At 39.8% G+C, this 13,391-nt stretch overlaps 2 protein-coding genes across 2 annotated transcripts; both read right to left on the bottom strand.

Annotated features, from left to right (window-relative positions):
- Positions 1-455: 455 nt before the first annotated feature.
- akirin2 (akirin 2) lies at positions 456-3,289 on the bottom strand (the record flags this gene model as incomplete). Its single annotated transcript, XM_079214677.1, has 5 exons — positions 456-1,056; positions 1,909-1,980; positions 2,070-2,219; positions 2,535-2,669; positions 3,118-3,289. 5 exons carry the CDS (start codon positions 3,287-3,289, stop codon positions 1,046-1,048), a joined length of 540 nt encoding a protein of 179 aa, XP_079070803.1. The 3' UTR covers positions 456-1,045.
- Positions 3,290-5,189: 1,900 nt separating this feature from the next.
- Positions 5,190-8,166, bottom strand: cnr1 (cannabinoid receptor 1). Its single transcript, XM_079214933.1, has one exon. The coding sequence runs from the start codon at positions 8,158-8,160 to the stop codon at positions 6,751-6,753; it is 1,410 nt and encodes a 469-aa protein (XP_079071059.1). The 5' UTR covers positions 8,161-8,166; the 3' UTR covers positions 5,190-6,750.
- Positions 8,167-13,391: the final 5,225 nt, after the last annotated feature.

Genomic DNA, 13,391 nt, shown 5'->3' with positions numbered 1-13,391 from the left:
TAGCAGAAAAAAACTAATAAAAATGAAAATATAAAGTTATTGTTATAAATAAATATTAAATTGTATCCTGTTCATTCGGTTCTACCTCCTGTTTAGGAAAGTTTGTCAAAAGTTTAGCTCTTGGATCAGTGGGTCCTGATTTTCAAATAAAACCAAATGCTTGAAACTGCAACAACGACCAATCCTGCCCCGTTATTGAAGTAACACTGGTTTACTATCAGTTTATACAGTACTCTAAAGGCCCACCTGTTACTTTAAATTATTGGTCCAGGTGATAATTTACAGGAGTGTCTGGAACATATCCCTTTGTGTTTGGAAATTAAAGATAATGACAAACACAATTCATAACAGTATGGTGGAAGCATGTAGGAAACCGCAAAGCTTATACGGTTTGTGTGATCCTTCTTAGTCATAAAGAGAAACACTAAAACAAACCCAAATACTTGAGTAAACACTTTATTTTTTTCCCGCTTTTCTTGAATCAGAGCCCCTTTATACCTACAGCGAATAAAATCATGACATTTGGTACAATAAACAAAAGTCACGCAAAAAAATACAGTGTATACAAATGTAATAACAGTAATTGCCAGTACAGTTTAAAAACAATGCTGAAAAAGCCAAGATGTCTGTTCCTGGAGCCTAGTCTAAAGGCGGTCTTGGTTTATCCACTCGTCAATGTTCAATCCCTTTTTCAAAATGTACATTTAGAGAAGTTTCACAACTAACATCCTCTCTGTGAAATAACAAAATTTAACAAAAGAAATAAAATCAAAAGGCCATGTGTGTGTGGTGGCAGTCAGCCTTTTACGAAGGCATCAGAACAAAGCCAAATAAATATTGTTAAGAGGCCACTGGAGTCACAGGGAGTCCTTAAACAAGTTGGCAGCAGGAAGCCCTCCTAGCTCTGGCAGACACAGCAAATGTGGATACCACAAACTGAGTCCACATGGAGGCGATATGGCACAGCTAGGAGAGAAGTCCAACCAGACCGAGTCCCTGGAGTAGCCTGCAGCAGAGAACCTTCCTCAATGCCAGACGCTGACACTCAGGACACATCTGTGGAGGACAAATGGGACAATGGGATTTAAATAAAAAAGGTAAAAGTTGGACCACCAAGATTCACAACAGTCGAGAGGGACAAATACTTGCTTATGACCAACTTTAAACAAAAAGTGAAATGCTGAGCATAGAACAAAGGTTTTCATTCAAACTGACCAGACTGTTTGGCTTTACTACAGCTGATTGTGAGGCATTATGACAATAACTGGAGACCTTGAAAACGCAGGATTCGTTACAGCACACAGCCAAAATGACCGTTTCATTAAGACAGACAAGTCGCCTCTACGCTGCACTATTACAGTCGGCTGGACCACTACTGTTTATTGTGAAGCTAAGCCACGCCTTGGAAAGCAAGATACCGTCTGCTGTGCAAAACGTAAACATTTAACACATGCAGGGACCGGCTCACGAGTCTTGTGTAACAGCCAATGCAGACAGAAGAACAGCAGGAGCAAACTTTGCTTTCCAGGAATCAATACTTTGTCACAAAGTATCTTCCCAATGAGATTTGTTAACTAACAATCATCAGTAATGTAGCTAGAATGACTATGTGGGTAAAGGCAAATAAAAGAACAGCTGGAAACAGTCTGGTGAATTCCAAAAATGTAATCACTTTACTGTACTAATTTACTGACATATTACGATATCCAAAAGCTAAGATGATATCCAGTTTCCAAGTGTATTCCTAATCAGCAGATACTATGAAAATGTGGTTAACTTCAAATTTTACAAATCATTAATAACAATGTTTCATGAACTGGGGATGACTGAAAATACAAAACCACAGAGGCAAATTTTATAGAGTCCCATTAATGAGCTACGTGTGATATTCAAATAATAAATACTCACAGCTGGCAGGTTGCTCTCCGAACCGTCGCATCAGTTGATCATGCGTAAACTTGACGAATGCATCATATTGCTCTGTTGGAAGAATAACACATTCATTGGCACACGGTATGGATTAATCTCTACAAATTGTACAGCTTTTTTTTTTAGAACAACAACCATACCTGCAAGCTTTGTAGTCAATATCTCATCGTACTCCTCACGGATTTTGTCCTCTCGTTCTTTAAGCAGCCTTTCACAAATCATCCCAACCTGTCGCAGGGAAAATAAAGGCTGCTCTTTTCTAGTGGGAGATGAGGCACCGGAGGACATTCCTGTTAGAAGAGATAATATCATACAATGTACACTAGACACATGACATTAAACACAGTAACAACACTGCAACTGGTCAGGCTAATGTTACAATAGACAGTACACAGAAAGTGTGCAGCTTTAATACCAAGCATGCCAATTTCTTGTAAGCATGTACTATGGTCAGCTAAAGGCCTCCATGTTGTCATAACCAGGAACTAAACCAACCAGATCATGATAAACTGATGTTTGAGTTGATCAGTAAAAGTATTGGTGTACAATAGATGTATTAAGTTGACGGATTTGTGAAATAAACTATTCAACATGCTGGTAGCTACCTGGCAGGGCGGGCCCACTGGGAACATTCTGCAGATCCAGAGGACAGCAGCTGTCCGCCTGCTGGAAAGCACTGTCCAGGTGTCGTCGTTTCTGCAGCCGTTTGTACTCCTGTTTGATGTTGTGCAAAATTTCCTCTGAAACAAGAAGAAAAATATTTGCTCCATTATAGAAGAGGGGTGCTTCAATTGTGTGAACACAAAAGGCGTTGCAGAATGCACAATTTTGACACTGTCACGTGGTATATGTACATGTATTGAGATACAGCATGACGATTGTCATTTGAGGAGACGATGTAAATCATTGAGCTTCAATTATAACGTCATCATCACAATCTAATAATTATTAAAAATCTTCACACACTCATTTATTAAAAACTGCTCCAAAATGTATGCCGGATGTACACCTGAGCGACAAGGAGTCACGTCGTATACAATGTGCGTCCAGCGACAGGCAACGTTCAGTTTTTGTTTTGTTTTAACCACATCAGAAACCTTACAACGCTAACTTTGTCTGGTTTACAATGAATAGTGGTTGGACCACACTGACTTTAAAGAGCATTAAAATGCAGGTGTAAATGTTTACCTGTAGTCAGTCTGGTCGACACTTCGCCGAACGGCGAGGGCTCCATTCTCAAATATTTCTGTGGCGAAGAGACCGGAGACGTGAACGGGGCGCACCTCCTCCTTTTAGGTGAAGCCTGGCTCATCAGTGGATCAAAATCCATGGTCCTTTTCAGTGTAGCCCCGCAAGCCATCGCAACAAAATGTGTTTTTTTTTAAACACGAAGACAGAAAGGCTAAAATTCCCTTTTATGCGGGAAAGTTACGAACCTGGGCCCCGATCTGTGTCGCTACTTCCAGCTAGCGTTAGCTCAGTCAAACGGCAGCGGCGATTCCGCTCAGCAGACAAATTCACACGACTTTTGTCTCTTGTTGCCTTCTGCTGATAAATCTCATCTATATTACGTTACCAGATATATCCTGAGATGATCTGGAGAGAATATTCTACAGTAAACTTTCTATACAATCGGATGATTGCAGATGTAGCAGGACTTGTTCCGAGTTTCATCCATAAACGGCTCAGAATAGTTTACCTTGTTCCGTCTGAGCATGCGCAGAGAAATGGCTGACACTGGTACTTGTAGTTTTTGTTCCCTATCGCGTTCATCGTTTTATGAATTTAAGTACTACATTTCCCAAAGACGTTGAAATGGTTCTCCTTTTCAAATGTGTCGTTTTCTCACAACCCCCCCCCCAAACCACGGTAGAGTTTCAGTTTGACGTAAAACGTTTAAATGAAAGCAATAAAAGCCTTTTTTTTAAACGTTATAACTTTATTTAATACTTACTGTTACTTGTTTAAAAAAAAAATCTCACACACTAAATGAGCATTACAATGTACACGAAATTCCTTCATATGAGGATTTGACTCAAATTCACCTACAAAAAATAATTATGTGTAGATATTTATTGTTATTCCTCTAGTTGATTTATAGTACAGATCAAACATTGTATGTGAACCCATGGTTGTGAATTAAGAGCAAACTTCTGATTCAGAAGAAATAATACTATTGCTGCCTGAGAATGAAAACATTTGAAATTCAAAATGAAAATGAAGGTACACCTGTAAAACTAGCCAACTAATTGTCTGTGGATCATGAATTAATTAATTCAGTTTTACAAAACAAATTATTCTGCAGTGGGTTATCAGGGTAGGATTTAGTATGATGAATAAGTATTGATCAAAATAACTTATTTGAAACAACACCCCACCCTTTATACACTCAACCAAAAGTCTGAGACATTTCCCTTCCACCATTACCACTTCTTCAAACACCCTGATACACAAACATATTTGAACTGTACAAAATGGAGGAGGATGCGTGGTGTAACACATATATATATATGTCTATTATAATATAGGACTGTGAAGTTGACCAGATGTGTTAGACAATATGAACAATATAAATAAGTTAAATAATTGTGTTATAATTTGGTTTGTAAGTGCTACGCCTTTGAAGATTCCTGAAGCGTGGTCCCATAGGACTGCAACAAAAGATCACTTTCATTATCAATTAATCTGCCATTTGTTCTCTCAGTTATTTGTTTGGCATATAAAGCGTCAAGAAAATGTCTTGTTGAGACTTTCACACGGTAGAGTAAACCCGCCTCATAGCTTTTTGCAGATTGGAGTATTTGGTGAATAAATTAACAAAATCCTGTTGACATCTGTGTGAACATATGTTGTAATTTCCCCTGTCCCTCTAAACCAAGCGATGAAAAGGGCAGAGCAGATGTTGGTGTCAGAGGATGCTGTCGAAGCTCTTCTCCTGCAATTTGTCACTACTGGGGATACAAGAAGTAACAACAGGAATTTGATTGGCTTTTCTCAGAAAGGCTGCCTCTGCATGACAAATGTTCCACAAGGGGGCACTGAAACATTACTGATGGCTCTAGCTTTTTTGTCAGTTCATGGCTTCCTTTCAGTCTCAGTTCCTCTTGAATCAGCTACTGTCGGATGAATTAAGCGACTTGTGTTGCAACCTCATATTTCCCACCATCAAATAATCAATCAAATAACTGCAGGCGAAATGACAACCAGCTGCAACTTTATTCAAACGTTTGAAAACAGCAATACTAAAGACACATGGCTGATTGTGGTTTTTAAGTCATAGGTTCCTCATTATGCCACCACTGTACAGAAGCCACTTGACAGTTGACATTTTGATCTTCAATACTGAATAATACAAGAGGCAGCAAAGCATACTGATAAACAGCGGTTTGAATAACTTTACACCAAGATAAATGTCTACAGAACAATTGTGCTGTGAGATAGATCTACATCATCTATTAGAAAAATCACATCGTATCAGATTATTTTGTAAGGTCAGTTGTCGAGTCTCCCCACAGAGCATACACACAGACTTCCATCCAAGTTACCAGCTAATGAACAGACCCTTGTTTCTTTGTTTAGATAAGTAAAATTAACAGCAGACATATTTTTATTAAGTGTTACGCTAAAGGTACTTCACTAGGCCTGTGTACGGGTTGCTTTTATTTTCCCAAATGATGGCCTCCTGCAACAGTAGCACTAAAACAACTCACTGCAACGATCAAACGGCTTAGGGTTGGAAATATATCATCAAGTCACAAGGTATCACACACATACAAGGCAATAAAACCGTACATTTGATGAAAGCATCTCAGAAACTATTCCAGTTTGTTACAGTAGTGACCAGCACTCTGCATCCAAATTCAGTTTTGATGGGTTCAAGCTTTGGCCAAAAGCTTGTTGTTGTTGTTGTTGTTGTTGTTATCGTTGTGTTGGCTGTGTAGCTGAAGGAGTTGATTTGAACACTTTATTTTGCAAGAAAAGACTGTACAGTTGTTAGGTACACATTTGAACAAAGACACGTTACTCTATAGGTCTAACAGCAAGTGGTTAAAGAAATGGACAACAGGGACGATCGTCACTCTGCCAAAGAAAATGCCATTCCATATTTGACATACTTAAAAGATGTGAATCCGTTTACCTCCATCTCATTTGGATAGAGTTAGTTTTTTCTTGTTTGTTCTTCTCTTGAGCATGAATTCATGTGCCATTTCTCAAAATGTCTTCACGCAGTTTGCCACTCACTGAGTATTGTCAGAAGAAATACTAAAATGAAACATTTAATGTTAATTTTGGAAATAGACGATCAAAGTTATTTGAAATTTCTTTTTATCATTTCCTCAAACAATGTCTATATGCAACATATACATGAATCCCGTAGAAAGTCAAGACAAGAAGATTTGTTATATTTATGATGCAAGATACATTTTCAAGTCTAAACAATACAGTAAAACATCTCAAATTAAAAATCTCAGTAGCCCCTTATCCCATAAATGAAGATATATTGTTTTCAAAACCTAAATTCACAGTACAAAAATATAATATGCCTTAACTAACTGGACATAATGAAGTCTATGGTGAACAGCAGACTAATTATTGTCCTTGATAATCCTTTCAAATTGCGAGTCCTTCTTAACTTGCAATACGGTTTGGCACTTTGGCACACCATGTACTCACAGACCAGCGTAAAGTAATGCAACCACTAGCGCGTCTATGTGAGGATGTAAGTCGAGGATGTATTTCTCTGGGATATCTAACCTCTGCTTTATTGTGTTGAATGGCATTGTTTGGGGAGGATGACATTTACATCTGTGTGACGGCCAATTAGACAGCCTCTGCAGACGTTTCAGTTGACACAGATATTGTTACTTTGGCTATTTTCACAGTGGTCTTCACGCAGCTCTCTGCAGCCCTGTTGGCAGAAATGTTGGCATTTCTGTTCTGGCAGTCTGACTCGAGACTATTGTCCAACTGCTGGCCACTGCCCCTGCAGGCATGGCAGGAGATGAGGAAGGCGTGCCGCATGTCCTTGCTCCTCAAGGCGTAGATGATTGGATTGACAGTGGAGTTGAGGAGACAGAGCATGCTGCAGAATGCAAATATTGTCTTGATGTCATCGTCCATCCTCCAAAAGAGGTCATAGACCATGATGGCCAGCACTGGGCCCCAGCACAGGACCAGCACTGCCAGGATGAGCACGAGGGTCTTGGCCAGACGGATGTCCATGCGTGTCTGCTCAGGGCGTGTGGACTGCACTTTAGTCCCATCTGCTGAGTAAACAACAAGGCTCTTCTGGGAGGTGCGGCTGAGCATGCGCACAGCGTGATGGTGTGCTTTCCACAGGATGTATATGTAGGCGTAGATGATGAAAAGAACAAGCACGCTGGTCACACCGATCCAGAACAACAGGTAGTTCTCATCTATTAAAGGGAATATGTCTGAGCAAACCGAATTGAGGCGTTTACAGTTCCAGCCCAGTAGAGGTAACACTGCAATGACAATGGAGATGGTCCACATCACACAAAAGGCAATGACAGCCTTGGTCCGTGTCACGATGCGCCTATAGGAGAGAGGCCGGTGTATAGAGATGTAGCGGTCAATCGCAGTGAGGAAAAGGCTCCCCACAGATGCAGTGAACGACGCCGTGACTCCACCCAGCTTGAAGAGAAAAACATTGGGGCTGTCCTTCCTGTGGAAAACATGGAAGTCCAGAAAGCTGTAGACAAATATGACACTTCCCAGCAGATCAGCCACAGCCAGACTGCCGATGAAGTGGTAGGAGGGCCGGCAGCGGAGGGTGCGGGACTGGAAGATGACGCAGAGCACCACCAGGTTCTCCAGCACCGTGAAGGTACCCAGAGTCAGAGACATCACTGCCACAGCCAGCTGCTGGCTGGGGGTCAGGATCATGAAACACTCCATGTCCATGAAGTTCTCCCCACATTGTATAGTGTTAGTCTCATCTCTGAATGTGCTCCGGTTACCAAACAAGTCTGTGGCATTGGTGGGGAAGAAAGGGATGCCCTTGAGGATGAGCTCCTCGTCTGCAGGTACTTTGTTCGGGAAGGAGTTGCTGCGGAAAGCAGACAAGGGCTTCTGCAGAGCGAAACCCGTCTTGAAGTCTACATCATTGAGGGGGTCCTCATAGTTAGCGTCATTGGAGCCCAAATACTGTAAACCAGATGTAATAGTCCGGAAGGTGGTGTCCGCCACACCATCCAGCACAGATTTCATGGCTGTGTCTGAGGGAAATACTGCAGTCTAAGACGCCGGGACAACCTACAAATTGATGACAAACATTTCAGACATGTTTGAAAAAGCTAAAAAAGAATCCCATGCATATTATGACAGGAAATTAAATTTGCAGCAGTGCACACCTTTGATATAAAAATGATGAAAAAATAATCTTCACATTATGCAAGTATTTGGATATGTATTATATATACTTTTGTACAACTGTATATTTGTTTTTAATAATTTTAAAGAATTTCCGAATTGGGCATAAATCATAGCTGGTGTAGTTATAAATACTGTATCATGCACTCTACCTATCAATACACATAAAATAATAAATCACTGAGTGCTTTCTTTTCAAGGCTAGAAACCATTCAAAGCTAAACATGAGGCTGAAGATAAAAACGTCGAATTATTTTTCTGAGGTGCAGAATCAGACGAAGCAATCCTTTGTACCTGACTGGAAAACAAGCTAATTGACTCTGTGTAAAACAATGCACAATATGCATGCTAATATTTTGGCAGTCTAATTTACTATAAGAGGCATATAACAGCGGGATAATTGCTATTACATAATTTAGATTTTAAAAAGTTATCTTAATATGAGGCTTTAAAATATATATAGTTATCAATAAGAGAGTAGATTTATTGTTATTGTGTTGGTTTCAAAAGCAAAAAATGAGTTCAGGAATATTACAAAAAAAAGAAGAAAACATACGTTTGGGCTTGGACAAACAACACAAATCACATAAAGTAAAATCATAGGAAAGAAAACAATATCAAAAGCCGAAACTAAACATTTTAAAGAGGAAAAGTGATTATTTACCTTACATCATTTCCCAAGTGGGCAGAATCGCCCTGAACCGCCGCGCGTTAATCCAAGTCAGACGCGCATCCTCAAACCAACACAGATCTTACATAAAAGGAGCTTCAACCAGCGTGCTTGTGTTTAAATGTGAAAGCACTACAATGATCATAATTAGGAGTTTCTTCAACAACAAAACAAGAGCTATCTTTCACATAAGTTTATCAGACGTCTAAGTATGTCTTGTCGCTGCTGGAGTGCGCTCCTGCTTTGTGGATACAGGTTGCTGCTGCTGCTGCTGCTGCTGCTGCTGCTGCGGGCTCCATCGTCTCTCCAGTCCTCTTCTCTGTGTCTTCACACTTATGAAGCGTCGCTGCTATAAGCCCTGTCACGTGTTCCCATATAGCTTTATCTGCCCAACCCCTGAAGCTGTCAAGTGCGGTGCATATAGAAACAAGGGAGACGACAGTGCTGGTGGTGGAGGCTTAAAAAAGGATCTGATTTGAATTTCCAAAGCTCCTCCTATCAGACGATGTGCGCCTCGGACAAAGAACCGACATCACCACAGCACAAAGCACCAACAAACTAGATTACGAATAGCTTTAAATAGTCGTTTTAGCTTCCTCGTTCATATTTGTGAACTCCATTTCTACATTTTGCAGGAACAAAAAGCTGCATTGGTCCCTTAAAATCTCCACATGAAGGTAACTTTGTTATAGGCTTTCCATTTCCTCTGTGCCTGCATTCAAAAGGCAGTTGTAGGTTGCAGACTTCATTGCTAGTCAGTGCATGTCGGTTTATTGTGTGAATAATTGACTAAAATTTAGAATCTCAAAGAACAGAAAGCAGACTTCACCATTTTGATGTTTGCTGAACAGAAATCATCCTTCCATGTCTGTTTCCCCCTTAAATAGCTTTTTCTTTCTTTCTTTTTTAACTTCATACCTATTGAGTTGCTCACTTTCTTGATATTTTCGGACACAAACCAATTATTTGGAGTACAAGTGAGTCTCTGTTTGTGTTTGGATGACAAAGCTAAAGGAAAGTGGGATTTTAGGAGCCCAATATGTAATTTATACACTTAGAAAATAAACGCAGGGGAGCTGAGCAGTGACAACACAAGATGATTATTTATTTATTCTTTTGCAGTTTGTTATCAGGATTTGTAATCAGATTACACACCACCAAATGAACACGTCAGATCCTGCTATGAATCACATTAACAAAGAGATGGCCTTTGCTTGGTTTTTATCAAAACAGTTTCAATTCACTGATTATGAATGGTCCAATTTACATTTTCATTTGGCAATATTCATGTGAAAATGTTAGCAATGTTTATTATTTCCTCATAATGGCAGAATAAATGGTCCAGGCCAAGGAGGCATGCAGGAGTTGAGTGGTTTTATTGTCGTAGATGAAATCAGAATAGATGCATTAATGGGACATTTCACGGCCACAGATTGCCTCGGCCGAACAGAACATGAAAACCTTGTGTCAGGACTGAAATGAGGTTATGGCTTTTTCATCACCACCATCGTCATCATCACCACCACAGGTGTAATTTTTAATATTGCTCAGCTGTGATTGCCATGTCTGTCTGAAAAGAACAGAATGTTCTACTTCACAAAATGAGAAGACATTTGCGGTCGGGAAATGAGAAAAATGTAAAAAAAAACATCTTGGGGAGTTATACCCATAGTTCTGTGAATTAATTTCCCATTTTTGGCAAAATTGTCTGCTGACAATGTAAGCAGCTGAGTTAGGCTACTTGTAAATCTCCCCCAAGCAGATTCTCATAAATCTTTAGGCAAACTGAGAAAGAACACATCATTTAGAGTCATGATCTGCCTCTCTACAAGCCGAGCTCCAATACTGATTCAAACCTGAGAGCGGCCCAAAATAAAAGCCATCTTCCTCGCTGGTGACTGATTATCTCGAGCAGAGTAACAGGCAGAAAAATGCTTTGTTCCAATAAGAAAGCATCAAAGGACTGGGAAGAGAGAAACACTGGTTCACCTCCTCTCTTCATGGCTTCTCTGATTGTACAGAAGCCTGAAGTAATGACGTTCCAGTCTCCAGTTTTCCTTCTCAGCCCTGGAGGGAAAACATCACCCTCGGACGCCCTTTCACTATTAGAGAGCCCCCCGTCTCTGATGCTTCAGTGCATTCTCGGAGAAATGTTTTGATCATGTGTTGTAGTTCACCTTTTCATCGTTTGTACCTTGAAGGTTTTGTGTGAACTTCTGTTTCCTATTTCTGGAAATGTCAGCAGGAGGGTGATGAAGTCATTTCATGCAATTAACTTCATAGGCACGTACGTGTCGTCTCACCAGTAAGCAAAATAACCGTGTGATTGCTACGTTTATTGAGGGGATCTTTTATGAAGAAATCCATATTACTGCCGCCTCCATGATTGATTTATTTGTGTATTATGTTTCAGTATCCTTGCAAAACTGTAGAATTACAACAAAACCAAAAATGGTATACAATGACTGAAACATGTGTTGTTTATCATGGCAGTTATAGTTCACTGAAAAATAAACTATGTTGTAATTTATCTATGACATTTGGCTTGTTATAACAATATTATATCATACCATTCTGCCTCAACACAATGCTAATATGCTCACAGTGACAATGCAAAATGTTGGTGTTCAGCAGGTATGATGTTCACCATATCAAAGTTTAGCTTTTTAGCACGCTAAAATTAACTATTTAGCACTAAATACAAAGTGCAGCTTAGGCTAATAGGAATGCAACTAGTTTGGCAAGTATTTGGTCATGAATCAAAATATTGGACATGCTGAAATGTTGACCTGATGATGGCCCTGGATGAACAGGGGATCACCAAAGATGTCACAATTCCTCCTGAGAGGTACATGAGTGTCTGGATGACATTCGTTTGCCAATTCATCAAGTAGACATTGATATATTCTGCTGAACAGGTGAAGATTTTGACCTGTTGGGGGCGCTAAAAGAAAAGTCAGGGATCACTGCAGCTATTGGGAATCATCATCTTGGGAACTTGAATATCTGGGGGAAACAATGAATGGCAATCCATCCAGAAGTGAGATATTTCAGTCTGGACCAAAGTAGCATCAACAGCAACAGTACTTATACATCTTAAGCTTGTCTTAATTAAGCTCGTTTTGTATTATTTGACAGCATGCTGAAATGTGCAGGTTATTCTCACATCTACATGTCATTTCTTCAGAATGCTCAATTAAGTATTTGCACCCATTTGATTGACGACCGGCAACAGCTAAATGTGTCTCTGTGAGACTATCTCTGGGGCCTGCAACCTACAATCCTCACTGTCGCTCGCCCGTGTGGAAAGTGAGTGATTGCCTTTTATGTCTGTTTAGACATGCAGCACATAAATATTCACATTGTGTGCCATAAAACAAGCGCAAGAATGGTGTAGAATCAAGCACGATGCAGTCTTACGCCAAACACAACATGACGACACCTGCTATAGCAAACATAAAATGTTGCAGCCAAAATGTTTGAGCATCGTTTGCATTTCATCAGCTTATTATTCTGATCCCAGTTACTGAGACTTTGTCATATCCACCACATGGAGCAGTTAGACTTTAGGCAGCAGGGTTTGCCAAACTGACTGGTGTACTGTGACAGTTTTCTCTGACTTTGTTGGCATGCTAACCTGTGAGTGAGCAATGAGCGATGGCTCACGCAAAGCTCACGGCCATCTGCGTTGTAGTTGTGGTGCATAACATTGTGTCCTCCAGTTACTCATTTTGAGTCCGTGAATCAGAGGGAGGGAAATAAAAACTCAGTCAGAGGAAGGACGTCTCTATTCCAGTTGTAATTTGACTATCTATTCAGTGCTAAATGTCAGACTCCTAGTTTAGGTCTGTTTGGTCCACTTCATTGCCATTTGAGCATATTATTATGCATAGAGAGAAAAATACCTCCATAAACAAACCATATATTGCTGAATATGTCATTAACGCCAGCTGTTTGTAAGCTCAAACCCAGCCTACTATAAAAGTTTTTAAAAGTTTGTTTTAAAAGTTACTTGTTACTAATTATTTACCTCCAGTAACTACCTGCTGCATTGTAGTAACAGCTGCATAGCTAACTGAAGTAGCTAATTGGCAAATGAGCATTAGCTTGCTGTATGAAACGACAGATTGACACATTAGTTGGGAATAAGGTGACACTGACACTTGATGTGAACCGAGAATAAATTACATTTGTTAAAAAACAAAAACAAAATATACCTCATAGTACTGTCAGATGCAATGATCAAATTATGTGGGTCAGTTGTTAGTGCAATTGTATATTTCCTCCTCATTCCAAACTGCTTGAATAGGCTAAAACAAACTCAAACCAATTCCCTTTTGAAACAGAAATATTTCTCCATTTACACTTATAAAAGCAAAGTCAAACAAATTGGAAGTTA

The sequence above is a fragment of the Taurulus bubalis genome, assembly GCF_910589615.1.
Source record: "Taurulus bubalis genome assembly, chromosome: 3".
Classification (NCBI taxonomy): domain Eukaryota; kingdom Metazoa; phylum Chordata; class Actinopteri; order Perciformes; family Cottidae; genus Taurulus; species Taurulus bubalis.
The sequence above is the reverse complement of the archived record's forward strand: the minus strand, read 5'-3'. Positions and strand labels throughout refer to the sequence as shown.